Raw genomic sequence first — 24,843 nt, forward strand, 5'->3', positions numbered from 1 at the left:
CTGAAAGGTTTTATTGGGAGGGATTTTTAAAAATATCACACTTTTTTATTAAGTAGGTAAGACAGATCTAGATCTGATGTATATAATTCCACTAAACATCATTTAGCTTTTATTCTTAATCAAAGCATATCAGTCATAAATAGGCCAAGACCTGTTTAGCTTTATCTGAATGGCTGTTCACAGAGCCTTTAAAATCCTGAGGGTGGAGACAATGCACATAAAACAAGGAAAAAATGACTGCGGGAGCATTGCCCGTCCATTTGGCCGAACTTTGCCTGAGCTTCTGTACATGCACATCCTTGCTTGTGTTAATTTTTCTCTTCTCCCTCTGGGTTTTATGTGGTTCTGGATAACTTGTCTGCTTCTGAATCCACTTCTATCTCCTCTCACTCTTCAGATTTTTTTTTTTTTTGGTATACCCGGTGATACAGCATAGGCCTAAGCAGGGTTTTGTAGAATTTGTGAACAGTTTTAAGAATACGAGCTGTGCCACATACTCACTCTGTGGCTTTGGAGAAGGTCAGTCTTTATCATCAGGTTTAGTAATTATTAAATGATGAGGTATGTGGAATATTCGGCATGCATTTAACAGTGGCTATTTTTATTGTTTTACTTATTCTTCTTCTCATACCTGTAAGAAATGGCTAGTCTGCTACGATCCCTTGCAGTTTCCTTCTCTGTGACCTTGGCTGGTCCAGAGTCCCCCTTCTCCCTCCTCCAGTATCCCAGCCAATTGGTACTGAGACATAGTCGTGCCAGTTCAATGATGGCACAATTAGGTGAAAATATAGTCAGTGATAGTATTTGCTTATTTCTGTGTGTGTTCTAGTTAATCAAGTTTAATAATTTAGGTGATCCTATGCTTTTGCGTATTTGTTTCATTATACCTTAATTCAGAAACATTTTTGATGAACACTTTCTCCATTAATTTTTATTTTTGCGATGCCTAGTTTAATTTAAGGATTACATTTCATAGAAGCACAGATATGAAGTGAAAAGTGAGACAGTATAGTGGAAGGAGCTTTGGTTTTACAGTCTGTGAAATTTATTGATAATTCTTTTTCAAATACTATTTTTAATAGTTATCATTGTTGACAGGCATTGCTTTTGTTTAACACCATGAGTATATTAAGTGGCTTGTTATTTGTATTACTATTTAGGAGAGTATATACAGAGATAACATTGACTGTCCTTTCTGTCTTTTGGTTTAGCTGTTTCTGGGAGAATTGTAGAACCCTGTCCCTTTTGACTTTGGCTTGTAACCACTTGATAATCAGTGCCTTGTTGTTAGACAATTAGTAGCTTGAACCAAGAAACAAAAAGTAAAATTAAACCAATATTTGTCCCTTATATCCTGCTTTTTGGAGGAAATTCGTAATTTTGGTAATTCTGATTGGTATCATTCATTCACTTTACGTCATATATTTTCCTCAGTATTATAGGTAATTGGTAGTTTTCTATAATTTCAATTACAACTGATGTTTTAAATATCTATAAAATTTACAATGTAATATTATAAATATTATTATGAATGTCAGTCTGTTGTAATCATTTATTTAATGCAAACTTTGAACATTTATAAGATATACTTCATAAGGCTCTGTGGATAGAAAGATGAACAATAGGTGATTTTTGTCATCAATGGATTCACAGTCTAATGCAGGAATAGAAGGAAAATTATAGTGCAGTATGATGTGTGTTATCATGGAAGTGTAGATATAGTGTTAGCACAAGGAAGGGACTGGGTTTGTGGAACTTGGCATTCCTTTGACTGTTCTTTGGACTTGCTACATCATTTCTAAGACAAGTAGAAATAATATTAAAACTGTTAATATAAAAATCACTTAAAATTTGTCTCCTAGGAACAACTTGGTCTCATTAGACTATTCTTTAGAATTCTATTAGAAACTAGTACTTGCCAGGAGGACTATGCATAATATGTCCAGAGATATTCCTAATATGATTTTTATGTTTCAATTTACTGAAATGGTTTATTATTTTATATGAAATCCTAAGAGTGTTTCATATTTCTAAATTACATACTGTCTTGTAATTACAAAATACCACTGTGACTTAATTATTAATAGAGAGATACATCAGACTCAGACATGTTCAGTTTTTATGAAAAATGAACTTATAGAATATAGAGTATTATTATACAGTTGTACCATTCTTCTAATAAAACCTCTGCTTTTTTAAAGCATGTACTCTGAGAGTATTCAAAAATGCATCAAGAAGTAACCAGCTAAATTTACTGGTAAATGAGGTGTTTTTAAAAAAAAAATACATTTTTTAAACATTGACGTACCATAGATGAGTTTTTAAAAAATACATTTATCAAACATTGAAGTACCAATTTCAGGCAAGTAATTGCATTTAATATCATTTTATATAAATGCAAGAGTAGAAGTCATAGTTCAAGAAGTTGTGTGCTATTTTCCATGGTGGTTAAGCATACAGATTCTAGAGCAAACCCCTTGAGTTCTTGGTAATCTTAGGAAAGCTGCTTAACGTTTCTGTACCTCAGTTTTCTAGTCTATAAAGTGGGGGAAAAAATAGTGTCCCCTCATAGTTTTGTTGTGAGAATCTAATAAGTCCATATAACTAATGTGTATAGAACATTCATGGCACACAGGAAGCACTATAGCTACGCTGTTATCTTATTATTATGTTTGCTTTGGGAATGCAAATGTTTGCTCCAGACCAAATATTTGGTCCAGATGTTAAAATCATATTTGGCCCAAGTATTAAAAAACATACTTGGTCCAAATATTAAAAGCAAAATAAACAAACAGCAATAAAACCCCCAGTTACCTCAAGACTCCAGAGAGTTGACCAAAAGCAGACATATTCTGGAGAGGAGCCAGACTTGGGAAATGGAATTGGTTCCAATGACTTCTATATTTTTTAAGGCTTTTAGCCTGGAGGCTGACAGAAGTCAGTGCTTGTGTGGTAGCGAAAACTCTAAAAGAACATGCACAGTCTCTCTGAAGACAGAAAGTCAAGGAGTGATCCTGGAAAAGAGAAACCCAGAGAGAGGGAGCCCCACATTCTGTGCATACACTCTGCTCAAGTGTCTGGCTGATGCTTAGCCACGTGTATGGGGGGCAGGTGTGAATTCAGTTACCACTGCTAAGGGTAGCACTGCACTGAGGTTTGCACTGCCACCAAGCATTTTGCAGTTTGTGGTTTGAGTCCCACCAAGTTAATTGCTTGTTAAAGCAAATACAATCCACATTCTTCAGTGGTATATAGCAGAATCCAGAATCTCAACAATATAAAAGGACAGGATACAATTCACAATTGCTTAAAATATATAGAAACATGCAAATGTGATCCAATCTCAAGAGAGACAACTACCAAGAACAACCTGGAGATGATCTTACCAGGCAAGGATTTAAAGCAGCTATTATGGCTGTGTTCAATGAAATCAAGGAAAGTATGTCTACTGTGAACAAAAAGATTAAAAAAACTCAACGTATAAAAATTATTCAAAGAAACAAAATGGAATTTCTAGACCTGAAAATGACAGTATCTGAAAAGTTCACATAGCTAGTAAGTGGTAGAACTAGGGTACAAATTTATCTCCATTGAGCTCTGAAGTCTATGCTTTTAAGCTCTTTACTATGGACTATCCATGTAATAAGAGGAGAGCAGTGGGAGGGCCTAAGGGGATGTCACTAATAAAGCAGTGAGAAGAAGAGGAGGACCCCATGGAAGGCTGTGGGAAGATGCAATTTGGGAGATAAGAGGAAAACTAGGAGAAAATAGTTACAGAAGCCATGTATATTAGTTTCTATGGCTGCTGTAATAAATTACTCCAAGCCTGATGGCTTAAAACACCATGAACTTATTATCTTAAAGTTCTTGAAGTAAGAATTCTAAAACTTGGGCTTCCCTGGTGGCGCAGTGGTTGGGAGTCCGCCTGCTGATGCAGGGGACACGGGTTTGTGCCCCGGTCCGGGAGGATCCCGCATGCCGCGGGGCGGCTGGGCCCGTGAGCCATGGCCGCTGAGCCTGCGCATCCAGAGCCTGTGCTCCGCAACGGGAGAGGCCACAACAGTGAGAGGCCCGCGTACCCCGCCCCCCCAAAAAAAAATGAATTCTAAAACTTAGTCTCAATGGGCTAAAATCAAGGTTTTGGCAGGACTGCATTAATTATGGTGGCTCTAGGGAGGAATCTATTTCCTTGCCTTTTCTGGCTTATATTTTTGGCTGGTGGCCCATGTGCCATCTTCAAAGCCAGCAACATACTATCATGTTACATATTCACAGGCTCTGTGGAATAGGATGTAGATGGTTTTGGGGTGCCACTATTTGGCCTACTACATCATGGAAGTATAGAGTTTCAGTAAGAAGTTGTTGACAACATCAGATGGAAATCAGAGAAATCTAGTTAAATGAGGACAGAAAAGTGTACTTTGGTTTGGCAGGAGCCTGGTTTTCCTGCAAACCAATCAATATTATTTTCAGTCTATCTTATATATACATACTAATCCATAGATTCACACATATTTTACATTGAAAAGACTTTATTCTCTAAGGAGTTTTCGGTATTTATTGGTTACTCCAAAAGTGGTGCTCAATATTTCTTTTATATTTAAATATATTTAATATTCTTTATATTCTTATTCTTCTGGTATTTTGGTTCATGTTCACTACATCTAAAAGACTTATTTGTTCATGCTTTTGGGCGAATAGGCCAAGGATCGAAAATTAAGAGTTAATGTTGCATCCGCCCTGGTTGAGTTTTATTTTCATACTGATATTTTTCCATTTGCTTTCCCTTCATTAAAGTGAATTGGGGTAGTGTGGAGAAAAAAGGAAGGGTTGGCAAACCTTGCTGTGAATCATATAATATAGGTTGTATTCTGTACATTATTAAAAATAGGTTTCTCAGATGGCTGGGCTAATGATTCACTGGGGAAAAAATTGAAGTTTGCTTAAACGCTTGATACTGTTCATCCATTTTCAAATACGTTACTGCTCTACACAGCCTAAGTCTCCATTGAAATACAGAATCAAACAATTAGGATATAAAATTGTGATTACACTTTTAAATACTCTCGGGGCAGTAGATATCTGCCTCTGAAGAGACCAGGGCCAAAGACTGAATGGGGCTACTTTTTAATAAAGAAAAATAATACCACACTCACAATTTTTGTTTTTGTGTCAGCAAGATTCCTGCCTAGACTATAGTAAGGAATCAATAAATTTTATATATTGATATTGTTAAAAGTCATTAGTGACACGTAAAGCACAAGCAACATAATAAAAACAGGTGGGACTACAACAAACTGAACAGCTTCTGCACAGCAATAGAAACAACAAAGTGAAAAGACAACCTATGGGATGGGAAAAATATTTGCAAACCATATTATGTGATAAGGGGTTAATATCCAAAATATATAAAGAGCTCATGCAACTCAATAGCAAAAACCAAATCATCATATTAAAAATGGACTAAAGACCTGAATAGACATTTTTCCAAAGATGTATGAAAGGCCAACAGGTACGTGAAAAGATGCTCAACATCACTAGTCATTAGGGAAATGCAAGTCAAAACCACAGTGAAATATCACCTCATACCTGTAATGGCCATCACCAAAAAGACAAAATATAACAAATACTGGCGAGGTTGTGGAGAAAAGGGAATCCTTGTGCACTGTTGGTGGGATTGTAAACTGGTACAGCTGCTATGGGAAACAGTATGGGGATCTTCAAAAATTAAATACAGAACTACCGCATGATCCAGCAATTTCACTTCTGGGAGTATATCCAAAGGAAATGAAAACACTAACTTGAAAAGATATCTGCACCTCCATGTTCATAGCAGAATTGTGATAGCCAAGACATGAAAACTGCCTAAGTGTCCATTGATGGATGAATGGATAAAGAAATTGTGGAATATCTGTATAGTGGACTCTTATTCAGCCATAAAAAATGAGGAAATCTGACATTTGTGACATGGATGGACCTTGAGCATATAATGTTAGGTGAAGTAAGACAGAGAAAGACAAATACCGTATGATCTTACTTATTTGTGGAATCTAAAACAACAACAACAACAAAAACAAACTCATAGAAAAAGAGATCAGATTTGTGGTTACCAGAGGTGGAGAGAGGAGGAATTGGAGGAAAGTAGTCAGAAGGTACAGACTTCCAGTTGTAAGATAAATAAGTACTACGGATATAATATACAGTATGATGACTATAGGTAGCACTGCTGTATGATATACAGGAAAGTTGTAAAGAGAGTAGATCCTAAGAGTTCTCATCACAAAGAAAAAATGTTTTTTTCCCCTTTTTAAAAATTAATTTATTTGTTTTTATATTTGACTGTGTTGGGTCTTCATTGCTGTGTGTGAGCTTTCTCTAGTTGTGGCGAGCGGGGCTACTCTTTGTTGCAGTGCACGGACTTCTCGTTGTCATGGCTTCTCTTGTTGCGGAGCATGGGCTCTAGGCGTGCAGGCTCAGTAGTTGTGGCTCATGGGCTTAGTTGCTCCACAGCATGTGGGATCCTCCCGGTCCAGGGCTCGAACCTGTGTCCCCTGCATTGGCAAGCAGATTCTTAACCATTGCGCCACCAGGGAAGCCCTTTTTCCCCTTTTTTGCTTTCTCTTTTTATTTTATCTGCATGAGAGGATGGATGCTAACTAAAATTATTGTGGTAATCATTTCACAATATACATACGTAAGTCAAATCATTATGCCGTACACCCTAAACTTACACCATGATATATGTCAATTATATCTCAGTAAAACTGGGGAGAAGTAATTAGGGCCTATCATGCATGCAATATAAAAATACACTTAAATTTCCCTTGAAGTTTAAATTCCAGAACCATGTCAATCTTCTATTTTCATAACAGTAATAGAGTATAAAATGAAAGTACCTTCTTCATAATCCTTTTTTTCCCCTGAAGATAACGACAGCTAAGATTGGCTTATATCCATCTAGAACATCATGTATAAAAAAATATTTTTCCATAAACAGGATCATATTACAGACTATTGTATCATCTTCTACAATTTAATCATATATGGTTAAAAAATATAAGGACACAGAAAGTCCAAAGGAAGAGAATCCAGGTTTAATCGAGCAGGGCTCTGGCTCAGATTTTCTATAATTCTCTTGACTCTGTTCTCTCTGTTTATTTGGTTCTTAGGCTAGTTTCCCTCATGATTACAACAGGGCTGTATGATCATATCACTTGATGATATCCAAGTTCAGCAGCATCTCTAGGCACACAAAGCAGCTGACTTTCTTTGCTTTTGTTTATGAGCGTAAGGAGATTTTCCTAGAAACCTCCTGGTAGACGTCCCCTATGCCCACTGTCACATACTCATTGCCCAGATTATTTACCAGCAAGGGAAAATGTGGCTAACACAACTGGCTCAGAGCATGGGGAGGGAGGGAAGAAAGGCTACCTCTACAAAACTGGATTTTTGGGGGGAGAAAGAGGAGGGTTATATATGTAAATGAACGTTGGACGATTCCTAACGTTCTTTGCTACGATATATAGCAGACGTGGAGTTGGTACCCTTAAGCCTTATTTGGAAGTATTTATTTAGATTTGAGATCCTCCAGGTTCTTAAGCCATTCTAGATCTAGCAAGTTAAATCCTTACCTAGGAATAGAAATCAAAGTGTATGCTCAGTGGTCTTTGAAACTGGGAAATGGAAAACCCATGTCTCTTCTCCACCCAGCTGATTCATGCAGTATTCATTCCACAAAAGTGTATTGAGTTGCTATTGTGAATTCTGGGCTGGTGATACAGGGATAAATAAGAAGGCATCCTTCCTCTTGAGGAATTTAGTGATCTAGTAGTGAAAAGAAAAAGTAGACACATCATTGAATGTGGGTGAAGTGTGCTTTTGATAGTAAACAGTTCAGTGAGAGTACAGAGGAAGGAACTCTTAAGTACTTTCCTACCACTACCTCCCCTATATGAAGGCACACATCCTATCATAAATGGCTGAGGTCCTCTACAGATAAAAACAGTGAAAAGTTTAATGGATTAGTCTGTTTATATTGTAGGCAAGATTATGTTACTAGCTATTTATGTCGAAACTGAAATTCCCAATTATCTACTAATAACTTAACATTTTAGTTCAAGAGGCTGGGTTCTATTTGCCTTGCTGTTCACGAACATCCCTAGTAAAGCATAAATACTGCTTTTTGGGAATGGGGCTCTAAAGCTAATAAATTAACACATTTACTGACTGGGTGTGTTCGTTAGCCAGCATCTTGTCTAAAGCCTGTGTACCTAATCATGTACCTGTCTTTCATCTGTGAAACTGGTGCAGTGATTTAGAAGGTGAATGGGATTATTATCTCCTAAAGGGCATATAGCTAAAAATATTCACTGAGCAACAACTATTTATCTACCACTTAGGTGAATGTGGACGTTTGTCTGTGGTTGAGATATGCATCCTCTATTTGTAGACGTTTTCTGTTTTATTGTCTTTCTCTCTAGAAAGACTACTTCCTACTCTGAAGCTAAGTATACTACATATTGCTGTGTATTTGAAAGATGTGGTGTCCAGAGACACCAGCACCAAACTCAATAAGGAGGTCAATTTAATCAACATGTAATTTAATCACCATGCCAGCGTTATGCACTGTTTTAGATTATGACTCTTGAATGTATAGATTATTTTATTCTATTAGTATCATTCAATTTGAACATCTTCCTCAGATTTTTTGCTATTTAAAATAAAAAATATTTTTCACTTGTAAATGTTTGATAGCAAATGAGTCAGATAGTAAATTTATGTGCTAGATTGTTCCAGAATTTACCAGTGATTTAAAGATATTCGTAACCTATTGAGCCAAACAGCCTCTAATTTTTATTCTCTTAAAGTAAACTGTATTTTCTTAAAACAGTCTAATTTGACAGAATACATCCTCTTTCACTACTTTTTATCAAATACCAGTTCCCCTTATTTCCTCGACCCCCTCACTAGCACTGTTTCTTACCTTGCTTGAGTTCTCTCCAAAGCATTTCTTTCCTTCTGACGTACTATATATTTCTGTTTTTATTTTTATTTTTAAATAAGCTGTCTATCCCCATTAGAGTGTAAATCCCATGAGTGCAAAGTTTTTGATCTGTTGTGTTCACTGGCTTTACCAGTAACACCTAGGACAAAGCATGAGATGAACTAGATACTGAGGAAGTATTTGCTGACTTGAGGGATTGCAAAACAGAATATATAAACCAAAAATTAAGGGACTGAAAAGTGCCCCAGATTCTGTGTCTACTACTATGGTGACAGTTTTGAACCTAAGTAGAACATTGACTGTTCAGTTCAGCTATTTTTCACCTTTCCCTTCTCTATTGCGAGAGAAAAGAAACATATTCAGAAGGGAAAATGAGAAAATAACCTTTTGGGGTTAGATAACCATGCATCCTTGTTTGTCTGGCACAGTTCAGGTTAACACCTGTCACAGCTTAATTCCTATTATCCCCCTTTCACTGTCCGTAGTGCCCCAGTCTGGGTGAGAAACTAAATGGCCATCCCCAGTCATGGTACCTTGGCGAATCATATAAAAGTTTCAGACGTGTTCCCCAGAAAAAATACGGGTAATTTCTACACGTACAAAATCTTTCATATACTTTGAGATTTGAGGACTTAAAAGGAATCCAAGCCACTCTTTTGACTTGTAGCCATCACTCTCAGAATCTATACTTTTTTGCAACTAATCTCAGAGCTGTGAGAGAAAGACGAAGTCCACTGGGATCTGTATAACTTCGAGACCAGATGGAACATTCTGACAGCGTGAGGTCAGTACTGGAGGTATGACCAGACGTGACTTCTCTGACTTCTGAGATAATGGTGATGCCATTAGCTCTAAGACCCCAACAGAGCTGTGGTTGAGTTCTTTACTGGAACAAGAAACCTTAGAACTGTCCTTAGACCATTGACAGAGTAGTACAGAGAGCAGCACACCCAGGGCACACAGAATGGGATCCATATGGTAGTGCACTGATTTCCATAGTTCTGGAGACAGTGAGCCTGGTGTGAGATAAAAAGAACCTATTGAAATGGTTACGTGATCTGACATGAGAGAAAAGTGTCCCAGTGAGATTAGACAGTGCAGACAGATTGAGAGAGAGAGAGAGAGAGAGAGAAGTGATAGATAAATCACAGCAGAGACAACAAAGGAAGCAACGTTAGGCCAGCAAAATTTAATACTTCATAAGCTGGAGTTACTTGCATTTGTTCCCTCTACAGATGTACCATGAGTAACTTATGTTCCAACCTCTGTGTAGGAGAAATGGTGAGGGAGAGCCTGAGGGGCTAGGGATGTTTCTTCCAGGACAGGACATAAGTGGAATCTGTGCATTATAATATAAACTATAAATTTTTGGGGGAAGTGAAGGATTAAAAATAAAATTCTAGGGGCAAAGATAAAAACTGAGATTCTCTTTATACATCCGTGGCCTGGAGATTTTGTTTTGTTTTCTTTCTAATGGTATTAGTGTGTATAACAGTTATGAGTAGGAAAATGGTTTGTATCATGTATTTGATCATGAGATATAGTCTCTATACTTCCAAAATGGATTTGAGGTGAATGCTACATAGTTATTTCAATTCAGTAAATTTGTAGTTAGTTTCACCATAAGGAGTTTTTGGTTCCTTGGAAAACTATTCAAAAATTGCTTGGGAAGAAATCTGTGCACCAGGGGATTCAGCCAATAATTAGATCGCCCTTATGGTGTTTTCTCAAGGACTGTTTTGATTATGGCTTCTTTCTAGGTTGAACTGTTGAACAACTGTTCCCTGAGCAGACTGTTCCTAATTTAATTGTTGCTAAGTGAACAATCAGTTGTCATGAAGGAACTTAAGCTTTTGTTTTTCTTCATGTGTAGCTTTAGTTAGTTTTTCATTCTGTCCATTCTCTATCCAAATTGGACTCACTCCCTGAATATGCTCTATTTTCCCCAGATACATTACTCCTATTCTTACCACACTAATTCCTCAACTTAGAATTCTGAGCCATTCAAAAGTTTACCCTATCCTTCTATGCTTATGTCCAAGAAGGTATCCTCCTTGAATTTTTTCATAATCCTCTCTGCCAGAAATAATATTGCTACTCATGGATCCATATCACTGGGTTTTTAAGTTTTTCTACATTTCTCTCATTTTATAATAATTATTTGGTATGTATTATATATAATTTATTTACTTAGAATATGTTTTTTTAGAGCAGTTTAAGATTTACAGAAAACTGTCTGAAAAAGTCCCATAACCTTTCCCCTCCCCTACATCCTTTATTATTATAATACCTTGCATTAGTGTGATATATCTGTTATAATTGACAAACATTATCACTCAGAGCTCATAGTTTACATTAGGACAGATATTGACAAATCATTATCATTCAGATTTCATAGTTTACGTTAGGGTTCACTCTTTGTGCTCTACATTCTAAAAGTTTTGACAAATACATGATGTCATGTATCCACCATTACTGGTATTGTACAGAATAGTTTCACTGCCCTAAAAGTCCCATGTGCTTCACCTCTTCATGCCTCCCTCCCTTCTAACCACTGATCTTTTTACTGTCTCTCCATAGTTTTGCATTTTCCATAATGGCATATACTTAGAATCATACAGTATGCAGCCTTATTATTCTGGCTTTTTTCACATAGTGATATGCATTTAAGCTTTCTCTATGCCTTTTCCTAGCTTGATAGCTTGTTTCTTTTTATTACTGAGTAATATTCCATTGCCCAGTTGTACAGCAGTTTGTTTATCCATTTACCTATTGAAGAATATCTTGGTTACTTCTAAGCTTTGGCAATTATGAATAAAGCTGCTATAAACGCACGTGCAGGTTTTCATGTAGACATAAGCTCCCAGCTCCTTTGGGCAAATACCAAGGAAAGAGATTGCTTGGTCATACGTTAAGAGTATGTTTACTTTTGTAAGAGACTGCCAAACCGACTTTGAAAGTGTCTGTAGCATGTGGCATTCCAAGAATGAATGAGAGTTCCAGTTGCTCCACATCCTCATCAGCATTTGGTGGTGTCAATTTTTGGATTTTAGCCATTCTCTCAGTTGTGTAAATGGTAACTTATTGTTATTTTAAGTTTGCAATCTCCTGATGACATATGATGTAGACCATCTTTACATATGCTTATTTGCCATAGTGTCTTTTTTTGTGAGGTGTCTATTGAGATCTTTTGCCAAATTTTAAATTGGGTTGTTTATTTTCATGTTGTTAAGTTTTTAAAATTGAAGTATAGCTGATTTACAATGTATTAATTTCTGCTGTACAGCAAAGTGATTCAGTTACATACACATATATATATATATTTTCTTTTTCATATTCTTTTCCATTATGGTTTATCACAGGATACTGAATATAGTTTCCTGTGCTATACAGTGGCACATTGTTATTTATCCATTCTGTATATAATAGTTTGCATCTGCTCATCCCAAACTCCCAGTTTATCCCTCCTCCATCCTCCCTCCCCCTTGGCAACCACAAGGCTGTTCTCTATGTCCGTGAGTCTGTTTAGTAGATAAGTTCATTAGTGTCATGTTTTAGGTTCCACACATAAGTGATATCATATGGTATCTGTCTTTCTCTTTCTGACTTGACTTCACTTAGTATAATATTCTCTAGGTCCATCTATGTTGTTGCAAATGGCATTAGGTCATTCTTTTTTGTGGGTGAGTAGTAGTCTGTTGTATATCATATTGTTGAGAGTTAAGAGTTCTTTGTATATTCTGACTACCAGTCTTTTATCATATATGTGTTTTACAAAGATTTTCTCCCAGTTGTGGGTTGACTTTTAATTCAGCTAACAGTGGTTTTCACAGAGCAGAAGACTTAATTTTCATGAAGTTCAACTTAACAATTTTCCTTTTATGGATCATGCTTTTGGTGTTGTACCTAAAAAGTCATTGCTAAACCCAAGGTCACCCAGATTTTCTCTTATGTTATCTTCTAGGAGTTTTATAGTTTTTTTGTGTTATATTTAGGTCTGTGATCCATTTGGAACTCATTTTTGTGGCAGGTTTAAGATGTGTCTAGATTCTTTTTTTTTTTTAACATCTTTACTGGAGTATAATTGCTTTACAATGTTGTGTTAGTTTCTGCTCTGTAACAAAGTGAATCAGCTACATGTATACATATATCCCCATATCTCCTCCCTCTTGACTCTCCCTCCCACCCTCCCTATCCGATCCCTCTAGGTGGTCACAAAGCACTGAGCTGATCTCCCAGTGCTATGTAGCTGTTTCCCACTAGCTATGTTTTACATTTGGTAGTGTATATATGTCAGTGCTACTGTCTCACTTCGTTCTAGCTTACCCATTGCCCTCCCTGTGTCCTTAAGTCCATTCTGTACATCTGCATCTTTATTCCTGTCCCATCCCTAAGTTCATTAGAACCATTTTTTAAAAATATTTTAGACTCCATATATATGTGTTGGCGTATGATATTTGTTTTTATCTTTCTGACTTACTTCACTCTGTACGACAGACTCTAGGTCCATCCAGCTCACTAAAAATAATTCAATTTCGTTACTTTTTATGGCCGAGTAATATTCCATTGTATATACGTGCCGCATCTTCTTTATCCATTCTTCTGTCAACGGACACCTAGGTTGCTTCCATGTCCAGGCTATTGCAAATAGCGCTGCAGTGAACATTGTGGTACATGACTTTTTTGAATTATGGTTTTCTCAGGGTATGTGCCCAGTAGTGGGATTGCTGGGTCATATGATAGTTCTTTTTTTAGTTTTTTAAGGAACCTCCATACTGTTCTCCATAGTGGCTGTATCAATTTACATTCCCACTAACAATGCAAGAAGGTTCCCTTTTATCCACACCCTCTCCAGCATTTATTGTTTCTAAATTTTTTTGATGATGGCCATTCTGACCAGTAAGTGGTAAGTATTTACCTCATTGTACTTTTGATTTGCATTTCTCTAATGATTAATGATGTTGAGCATTCTTTCATGTGTTTGTTGGCAATCTGTATATCTTCTTTGGAGAAATGTCTGTTTAGGTCTTCTGGCCATTTTTGGATGGGGTTGTTTGTCTTTTTGTCATTGAGCTGCATGAGCTGCTTGTAAATTTTGGAGATTAATCCTTGTAAATTTTGGAGATTAAACTAAAATTGAAGTATCATATGATCCAGCGATTCCAGTTCCAGCTATTGATCCAAAGGACATGAAAGCACTAACTTGGAAAGATACATGCCCCCCCCCCCCCATATTTATCACAGCATTATTTTCAGTAGTCAAGATGTGGAAGCAACCTAAGTGTATATCAGTGGATGCATGGGTTAAAAAATGTGGTATATATATACAATGGAATATTATACAGCCATAAAAGGAGTAAATCGGGCTTCGCTGGTGGCGCAGTGGTTGAGAGTCCGCCTGCCGATGCAGAGGACATGGGTTTGTGCCCCGGTCCAGGAGGATCCCACATGCCGCAGAGTGGCTAGGCCCGTGATATGTGGCCGCTGAGCCTGTGCGTCTGGAGCCTGTGCTCTGCAACGGGAGAGGCCACGACAGTAAGAGGCCCGTGTACCTCAAAAACAAACAAACAAAAAAACTAAAAAGTGAATTTAGTAACGTTAGAACTCAGTATAAATTGTCAATTACATTTCTATATATTAGCAAAAAGCAAACATAAAATTAAAATTTCTAAGTGAGTCTACTTATATTGGTACAATACAACATCATGTACCTAGGAATAATTCTAATGAAAGATATATAAACCTTTCCATAGAAAATCGAAAAGCATTTTGAAGGAAATTAAAGGTGACCTAAAAAAAAGAGGGATATACAGTGTTGGAAGCCTGAATATTATGAAGATGGCAGCTATCTCCAAATTGATCTGTCAATCAATGCAATCTCAATCAAGATGCCAGCAGGTTTTCTTTTTGTGTGCGTGAAAATTTATGTCTATTCTGAACATTATAGGAAATAGAGAGGGTCAATATTAACAAATATAATATTGAAGAAAAGAACAAAGTTGGGGCCTTTGGCTACCAGATATCAAAACTTATTTTGATGGAACAGTGGTTAGGATAGTATGTTATTAGCACAGGCGTAGAAAAATAGGCCAGAATAGAAGAGAGTTCATAAATACCTCCACATGTTAGTAACTTGATTTATGACGGAGGTGGCAATGCAGTACAGTGGAGGCAAGAATTATCTTTTTGTAAATGGTGCAAGGTCAACTGAACAGCTGAATGAGGGGGAAAATGAATCTGAATTCCCTCCCTAGCACCATATACCCAGAAAACCAATACCAAACAGAATGAGGTCTCAGGTAAGAGTTAGGATAATAACTTTTCTCAGAAATAATGTAGGAGGATCTTTTCAGGACAAAAAGCACCAGCAATGAAGGAAAAGATGGAGAAATTGTACCCAAACTAAGAATGTCTGTCATCAGAGTTACCATTAAGAGATGGAAAAGACAGGACACAGACTGGGAGAGAATACTTGAAAAGTATAAACAATTCCGGGAAATAAGTACGAACAAAAATAGACAACCTAATAGTAAAAAATGGGTGAAAGACTTGAACAAATACTTCTTAACAGCAGATATATTCAAAATATCCAAAGCATACGGAAAAATGCTTCATCACAATAGGCTTCAGAGAAATGCAGATGAAAACTGTGATGAGGTATTACTACACACCCACCAGAAGATCTAAAATTTAAAGGACTAGAAGTATTGTCAAAATGTGAAGCAAGTGAAACTCATACACTCCTGATGAGAGTTAAATGTGTACCACTGCTTTAGACATATTTTTCTGAATTTGTATTCATTAAAAATGTGGGCCCTCCAAATCATAGTTTTACTTTTAGGAAATTGAAACAACTTCATTATGTTTTGAATCCTGGAACACAGTATGCAGATTTTTCAAGTTTTCCCCCCTAATCTTAATAATAAACAACATGTGTGGTGGAGAATTACTTATAGGGTAGAGTAGATTTTGTTTTTCACTTTTCTCTAATTTATTATTTTAAAAACCTTAGCAGGGTAATGGATTGTAGGTATGTATTAAATATTTCAATTACTTTCCTTATGTTATGCCTTGATATTAAAAATGTTATATTTATGTTGGATGTTTTATTGTTGTGTCGTAATTATCTAGAAATTTATGTGAAAAACCGGACATGCTGTTTGAATAACTGAAACTAAATAACATGTTCGATATCATAAGAATCTCTAGGTTCATTTTACATTCTCTTATCTTGATGTTAACACATTGTATTAGGTGGCACTTACCATGAGAAATAGGCTGGTGAATAATTCCAAATTAAATAGAGACTAAAAATCTGAAACAAAAGAGAAAAAAGCTGATGTATCTTGTTTTTGGCATACATAGTAGAGCTTAGGAGAGTGGGGATTTCAAGTTAAAGACGCAATTTCACAATCAAGCTCCATCCTTTTTTTCCAACAACTTTGTTGTTGTTGAGGAAAGTGTGTAACACATTTATATGTCATTTGTTTCCTCATGTATAAATTCAGTCAGTCAGATTACGTGTAAAGTGTTCAGCTCAAAGCCTGGCACATAGTAACTCCTTACTATATGACCTATAGATTTAGTAATAATAACATTCTTTACCTTAAACAGTAAAATAAGCAACTTGGAAGAAGCAACCAAACTCATTTTTATAGGTATGGAATAGTTCATGTTTTGTGCCCTAATTTATAACTTCTATATTAATTAAATATATTTACAATTATTAAAATATACTAATTAAATGTACATATTAAAACATGAATACAAAAATGGAGATGTCATGTCATATGATATAATTTATAATTAATTACTTTTGTATTATGTTCTTAACTTCTGTCCTCTCTGCTTAGTCAAGTTGCTATTTAAATGACTGTTTTATTTTCCTTAATGGAAATTGTGTTTTTATTTGAAAATAAATTTGCTCATTTGTTGGTCTTAAAATATTTAATGCTGTTTCCTACAGATGGTAAAATATTTATCTTCTCTAAATTAATGGAATCAGTATTTTTTTTAAAATCCCACATACTTGGATAAAAAATTATTGGAATAAGTACTCATTTGTCTTATATGCTTTATGGATTTGGTAACTGTTTAAACTATAAAATTGATCAAGTTCATTGTGAACTTTATATTTCCTTTCCTTGATTAGCTTCATATAAATCATTCTCTTCTTCACTGTTTGTAGGCATTTAATTAAATAATTCTTGATAACATTCATAAGAGATGTGTCATGAAATTGCTCTGCATCGCTTATGCATAATTACAGCTTTATTGTACTTTATCAGTCTTTTAATTCTGTGGACCATTTGTCTTGTCTTCTGTGTTTAGCTGAAAATTCACTCCCAGCACATGCTGTTGCTAAGCCTTTCTTTGAGTATTTGGATACTGAGTCTATTATATTATTGCTAATTCTAGCTGCTTAAAAAAGTTTCACTTTTGTAATATAGATGATCATTAAAGAGCTTCTGTTACTAATACTAGGAACTATGACTCTTGATTACAATTTCTCTTTCTTCTAGGAAATTCCCACAACACTTTATCTTTGCACTGATGCAAGTGTGTGTGTGTGTGTGTGTGTGTGTGTGTGTGTGTGTATGTGTGTGTGGGGGTATATTTAACATTTTGATGTGAAAATAATGATGGGATGGTAGAATGTCTTTGTTAATCATTGATAAAGCATGGCATATCCTGGTTTCCTGATAAACATGAAAGGGAAATCATTTCACATTTCCTTAAGTTATTTTTCATGGAAGAGAATAAATATAAGAATTTGTCCTTTTAAAGGTAGAAAAGTGAATGATAATTATATTATACTGGACATGACTAAATTGTTTCCCTGTGCCCCGGGATCTAAAGAAATAGATTCATCACTTTAATAGGTTCATGCTTAAAATGAGGACTTGAGCTTTGGGTAACAGCTAAGTATCTTGAAGACTTACAGTGAAAACCAAGGCTTTCTATTCATTAAAGTATTCTTTCTTAAATAACAATGTGTTTGTAAATTCAGAGGTTGGGGGTAGGCTTAGAAGAGATTTTTCTGAAGACTAAATAAATTATTGATGAAGCCAAAATGCTCTGTTGTAAGTAATCTGTTGAATCTATTGAATCTCACTGGGCCTTCAGAACAATCCCACCTGTGTATTTAGGTTGATATTTTTATATCACTTTATAGCATTTAAAAAGTAATCACAATGTATATGCATCTTACGCACATTTCCTTCTTGAAGCTTGTTAATAAGGAGTGGAGATTCTTAGTTATGGCGAAGTAGCATGAGCTTTGGACCTGATTAATGAATTTTCTAAAGAAAAAAAATTGCAAGTAAACGTAAATGCATGAAGAGTCTGGAGCAGACCTCAAGTTTCACTGATCCCCAGTCATATGTGCTAAAGAAGGGAGGTTGATTATGGAAACTTACCTTTGAGAGAGTATATCCCTCAGTGTTGAGATTTTTAAATTCTGATTGATTTGCTAGGAATCTTAGGGCCTTGTAGAGGCAGTCGTTGACGTATGGCTTTTTATTCTGTTTTACACTTTGGATATAATTATATTCACTTAATTTTTAAAGAGTCGTATGAGACTAACATGCATTCATTAATAACTACATTTTAAACAATACTTGGATTCTGATGCAGTTTCAGAATTATTTGACAAAGCATGCCTTTTGTTATACTGTGAACATTTATATAATGCTAGAAAGATTGGGCTAAGAGAAATTTTACTTCTATTCCATCAGAGATTTATACTTAGATGCTGTATTTCTAAACTGATCTTTTTCGTTAAATACATTTTTATAGTTAGAGGAGAATAGTGGTTCCTAAATCAAAGGCCTGTAAGTTTGAGAATTAGGTAAATGTTCACGTTTGCTTTTGAATATATTAGATTATTGTTATTTCATGTACCTGGTACATATTCAGCCTAATGCCTTTTGAAGTTCTGATTACTAAATTAATTGAAATTTGTTTGTTTGAGGAGATTAAATGTTATTAATTAAAAGTGTGGATACTGTTTTGTATCCTTCAGAATTGGAAGTAGGTTTTGGTGCAGGGACCACATTTCAGTTTATTTAAATGACAGTAATTAAAACCTTGCTAGCTACTTGTTTGTTTGCCTGTTACTATTTTGACTTTTTCTTTCCACAGAAAGTTGATGTGAAAAAATGGGTATGTGTTTCCACGTATCGTGATATAAATGGGTGCATGTTTGCTGTTGCCTCTAATCTTTTTGTTTTGCTTCCTAGTGTGGCTGGTACTATGAGTATTCAAAATAACTGCTCTGTTGTAGTCAACACGTATTTTACCAGTCTCCAGTTAGAACCTTTAGAAGTTTCTAGTTTTCTTCTTCTGAAATGATATCTATTAAAATATTCTCTATCCTTGGAACATTATAGTCTCTATGTAATCGGCTTTATCGTTAGGATAGGCTTCTGGTCAATGAGAAGGCTTTTATTATTAATATTGTGTATCTTTTACCGAAAAATCTCGACTGTTTAATCTTAGAATCCTACTGCTTAGCTCTCGTATTTTCCCATGTGCTATAGAAAAAGGCTTTATACATATTCATACAATCTTAAAAAGTGAAGGTGAATGAGAAAATATCACGAAGAAAGTTAACCGCTGCAGAATTCTGGAGGCTAATTTGGAGACCAACAGTGTGACAAAGTGTGTGATATGGCCAAATTATGTTACTATTCTTGGTCTCAGTTTCTTCAACTATTGAGAGAGAGAGAGGGAGGGAGGGAGGGGGACAGAGGGAAAGGGAAAGATCCTTCCAATTCTGAACTCCTTTTAATGCTGAATGGAAATTAGAGTTTCACCAACATTGATATTCCTGATCCACTTTGTGTGCAAAACAGTGAGGCCCTTCACTGTTGTGTTGTTTTGTTCGTATTTGCCCTGTGACTTACTATGGTGAATCAGCTAATAGTGGCTTACTTGATGACTTCATTTACTTTCATTGTATTCCCTCATTCTGGGATGCAGTTACCCTGAGGCAACATCTTGAGACTTTTGCTGTCTTTTCAGTGGCCTTTCACTTGTGTTTCCCAAACAGCTGCCCTGTTTCCTAAACTTCTTTCAGCCCTTTATACTTAAAGAAAGTTTTGTTTATTAAATTTACCATTTCCATTATGATGACACCCATGTATGGATTTTTTTTTTTTTTAAAGAAGATGTTGGGGGTAGGAGTTTATTAATTAATTAATTTATTTTTGCTGTGTTGGGTCTTCGTTTCTGTGCAAGGGCTTTCTCTAGTTGTGGCAAGCGGGGACCGCTCTTCATCGCGGTGTGTGGGCCTGTCACTATCACGGCCTCTCTTGTTGCGGAGCACAGGCTCCGGACGCGCAGGCTCAGTAGTTGTGGCTCACGGGCCTAGTTGCTCCGCGGCATGTGGAATCCTCCTGGACCGGGGCCCAAACCCATGTCCCCTGCCTCGGCAGGCGGACTCTCAACCACTGCGGCACCAGGGAAGCCCCCCATGTATGGATTTTTGAGAACTACTACTTCTATGTTATAACTCTGGAAATAATTTTAATTCATCATCTGTTTCTTCATAACTAAGCTATTAATTTTGTTCAGCTCTTTCTTTTTGAAATTTCCTCTCTTCTCTGCCTCTAGTTAAAATTCTGATCCGAATTCTTGTCTTGGGAATGGAAACCTGTTTCTAAGAACATGTGTTTCACCTTTTTGTGCTCCTTCCCCAAGATTAGCCAACCTCAAAGAAGTCCCTGTCTCATCTTTTTATCCCTTCACGTCCGTTCCAGTATCCCTGTGCTGTATCCAAATCAGTAGTTCTTGAGCCAGCCACTCAAGCCACTTAAATTCCTTTGGAAATAGAATATTTAAATGAATAAACGCCCTTTCTACCACTGTCTAGAAGTATCCCCATTCTTTCCTCTGCATTTGGTTGCTTTTTTGAAGTGCCTTGCTATGTGGATTTTCTCCCTCTCATTTTCATAGGGATTTCTCATCTCAAAATTTATTCTTAGTAGGTTTATTTGCAAACCTTTACCTTAGAGATTGCTTTCTAGTTCTGAGAAAGTATTGGCGATAACATTGAGCTGACAGTCATGCAGTTTAGCTCTGTGACTTACTTCATAACCTATGTCAGCTATTTGTGGGCATTCGTCTCGTCTCCTTGTTTATAGGATTAGAATCTGGGCTAGCCCTTTCTGGTTCTAAAATATTACTGTTACGTTAATGATAAGACGTATCAATGCTGAAATGTACCTTCATTGAGATATCATATAATGAAAATATCCAGCTGGATTTGCTCTAGGTAACTGATAATCACTATATGTATAGGTCTCAGTAAATTTTAGATTTGAGCTGTTTCTTTCTTTGAAGACCCGTATAGGTCAAATCTTATGCGCTTGCCATAGGGAGCTTGAAAGTCTACTGTCACAGGTGAAATTTGTTACCTTTTTCTGTTACTTGAAGGGTAACAGAAAACAGTTTAATCCCTTGCCTACCTACCTGCTCTGGGGGCTCATTCTCCTGTGTGCCCTGGGTTAAATTAGGACGGGTTCTATGTTTTCTCATAGACAATGAAACACCGCCCCCCCCCCCAGCCATTTCAAGTCACATAAGTCTCATTTCAGTAATTAAAATGCCCAGTCCTGTGTAGTGGAACACTCTTGATGTTAATTCTAGTTAAAGCTCAGGCCTCTGCTGGCAGGAGCCTGGAGGGGGTGGGGAGTAGGGAGGAGTCTGCATCTCACTTCCCTCTGTCAGTTCCCACACACGCCTGCGCATTGCCTGCGGCTTCTGACCCTCTCAGGGTGTCCTGGCAAGGAGAAGAGGAAAGTTGGCAGGCAGGTCTTCTTTGATGAGCCTGTCATTCATGGGGCTGGTCAGGTGTTTTCAGCTGACTTTCTCTCTGGGTAGTTGGGCGGTGACCAGTGGAGATTCTGTCACCGGAAACCTCTGAGCTGGGGTTCTCTTGCTGCATCCATGTGCCCCATCCTCTAGCTGATGAGTGGTGATGACCTCCTCATCCCTGGTCTCTTGGTGGCATTGAAGACAGTCCCAGGCTGGCTCCATCTAGTGTGGCCCCCATTTGCTCTTGGCAGTGTGGTCACTTCCCAGTTGTAACGTTACTCTGCTGGGACACAGGTATCCCTGAAGTCACCCTCTCTAGGCTTGAGCTGAGGGCAAGCTCTGGGGAAACAGGACTCCAAGCCAACCAACACCTCTCTCTAAGAAACCATCTCTTTGCTCTCCAACCTCTCTGGATAGACTGGAGCTGGGGGCCAGCTTAGGGCAGCATTTGGCTTTTCAGCCACCTGCTTTGGTGTCCCTGTTTGGGTGGTATCCCAGTGTGGTTTGGAATATGAGAGTATTTGCCACTACTTTGTTCTGAAACAGGTGTCCTATTTTAAGACCCCGTTATATTTGCTTGTCTATAGAACACAGGTGACAACCCCAGATTGAGACTTTTAGAAGCCTTATAAAACTTAAATATATTGAAAATTAGACTTGCTTCTTTATAAATTTCTCATAGCATCATTCTGGAAACTTCATCACACGTCAGTCAACCTCTCTCTCTCTCTCCCCCCTCCTCCTCCCTTCCTTCCACCCTCTAGCTGTTTTCCCATGTCTCTTTGAGCACCTTTGGGCATTTGTGTTTAATCAAGAGCTCATTGAGTAATCAGATGCTGCTCTTCATACTTCAAGAGGGAATAACATTTGTGAGTTCTGCATTAAAACGTGATGAATTGTTATTTCCATCTACTCCACCCTCAGCCCTCTAGCCCTCTAGCGCCTTAACCTCTAGCATTGGTTTCTAACATGGAGGCCTGGGATCACAGTCGTGGATGGAGCTGGGGACAATAAAGGGATGGAAAGCATTGTCATATTGTTGTATGTGAAGCATTGTCTGTAGACCAAATGATGTCTCATACATATTAAGAAATATGTTGATGCTGTTGGAATTATTAAAATACAAAATCCTTTCAAATGTTTCTAACTGAGAGTAGTTTTAATAATGCATTTTTTCGTGCAGATACTATGATGTGAGGGTCTATGAAGTGCTCTCATGTTATCAAGATTCAATCATGTTTGAAATGGTTTTGAAAAAAATATACAGAATCTTCTATATCCTGATAAAGACAATTTTTTCTAGGTAGGTGGTGCTCTGAGTGTAGAGCAGGCTTTATAGGTCCTCAGGTCATTATGATCCATATACTCTCCGTAGAGATCATTTTTTTGTTTTTTGATTGAGAGAAAGGTGGGAAAGGAAGAAAGCCCTTGGGCTTCCCTGGTGGCGCAGTGGTTGAGAGTCCGCCTGCCGATGCAGGGGACACGGGTTCGTGCCCCGGTCCGGGAAGATCCCACATGCTTTGGAGCGGCTGGACCCGTGAGCCATGGCCGCTGAGCCTGCGCGTCCGGAGCCTGTGCTCCGCAACGGCAGAGGCCACAACAGTGAGAGGCCCACATACTGCAAAAAAAAAAAAAAAAGAAAAGCCCTCAGTAGCTTTTCTACTTCATATTTTAGGCATTCATGCAGCTCAGTGATTTATAAATGTGTCACAGAGATAAAAGATGAGGATTTATAGTAGCTTATCAGAATTGTTTATTTTCCTTTACTCTTCTAAAGAAGAACTGGATAATTATATATCATATATATGTCAGACCCTTACACATGAGAGAAAAGACAGTCCATTTAGACACTTGTCTATAAAGAGTTGTTGATAGGTTGAAACAGACAGCAGTTGCTCCCAAATTATACTGAATTCTTATTAAAAAAATACCAGCATACACATATCACTAGCTGCCAGCAATGGTCATTAATATGAGTAATGCAAGAGCATTGCCACGGGCTGTTTCATAATATGTATAATTGCTTTTTCATGGGCTAGAAGCGGAACCCTCTTTTAGACGCTTTCTGGGCCCACCATCAACATGTCTGTCAATCAGTGCAGTCTTGAGTATTTTCAGTGGGGAAGTCTTAGAAAGTTAAGCATTTACATAGGGTATCTTCATCATAAGAGAAATTGTTGAGGTTTTTCACAAAGATATACCCACATATGCTATTAGATAGTATATATTGATATATGTTTGGAACTTGGAATTGTTAATCTTAAATTTCTTTTGCCCTCTAAAATTCTGGGGGAGCATGGTTAATTATAAAAAAGCCACCAACAAACCCAAGTCTTTAGTGGTGAAATATTTTTTCCTCTTCTCAACATAATGAAATTTACCACATGTATCCTCACTCACAGAGGAGAGAAGACCAGCTGGAGGATTATGGAGAATCCTAGCATCTTGATACAAGGAGAAAAAAGATGACAGAAGAGGCTTAAGTCTGATGGATATTTGGTGTGCAGAGTAGGACATTTCGCTGCCTCAGTGGAAACTTCATGTTAGGACTCCAGAGGCAAAATTCTGCCCTAGTCTCTTAGATTGTCCTATTTGATAATTTTTTTTTTTTTTTTTTTTTTTTGTGATACGCAGACCTCTCACTGTTGGTGGCCTCTCCCGTTGCGGAGCACAAGCTCCGGACGCACAGGCTCAGTGGCCGTGGCCCACGGGTGCAACCGCTCCGCGGCATGTGGGATCTTCCCGGACCGGGGCACGAACCTGTGTCCCCTGCATCGGCAGGCGGACCCTCAACCACTGCCCCACCAGGGAAGCCCGTTAATTCTTTTTTAGTAGCCCCAAAATGTTTATTTTGTTGCTTTGTTACTATTTCCTTATCTGTATAATTTTTTTTTTTTTTTTTTTTTTTTTTTTTTTTTTTTATGCGTTACGCGGGCCTCTCACTGTTGTGGCCTCTCCCGTTGCGGAGGACAGGCTCCGGACGCGCAGGCTCAGCGGCCATGGCTCACGGGCCCAGCCGC

General features: G+C 37.3%; 1 protein-coding gene across 1 annotated transcript in view; it reads left to right on the forward strand.

The window, feature by feature from the left end:
- The window catches only part of RYR2 (ryanodine receptor 2), a 644,069-nt gene that overhangs the window by 176,564 nt on the left and 442,662 nt on the right, over window positions 1-24,843 (forward strand). The window contains 1 exon segment of the mRNA XM_032609082.1: window positions 19,152-19,168. Coding sequence (XP_032464973.1) covers window positions 19,152-19,168 — 17 coding nt within the window.

This window comes from Phocoena sinus, chromosome 16 (genome assembly GCF_008692025.1).
Source record: "Phocoena sinus isolate mPhoSin1 chromosome 16, mPhoSin1.pri, whole genome shotgun sequence".
In the NCBI taxonomy this organism is placed as follows: Eukaryota; Metazoa; Chordata; class Mammalia; order Artiodactyla; family Phocoenidae; genus Phocoena; species Phocoena sinus.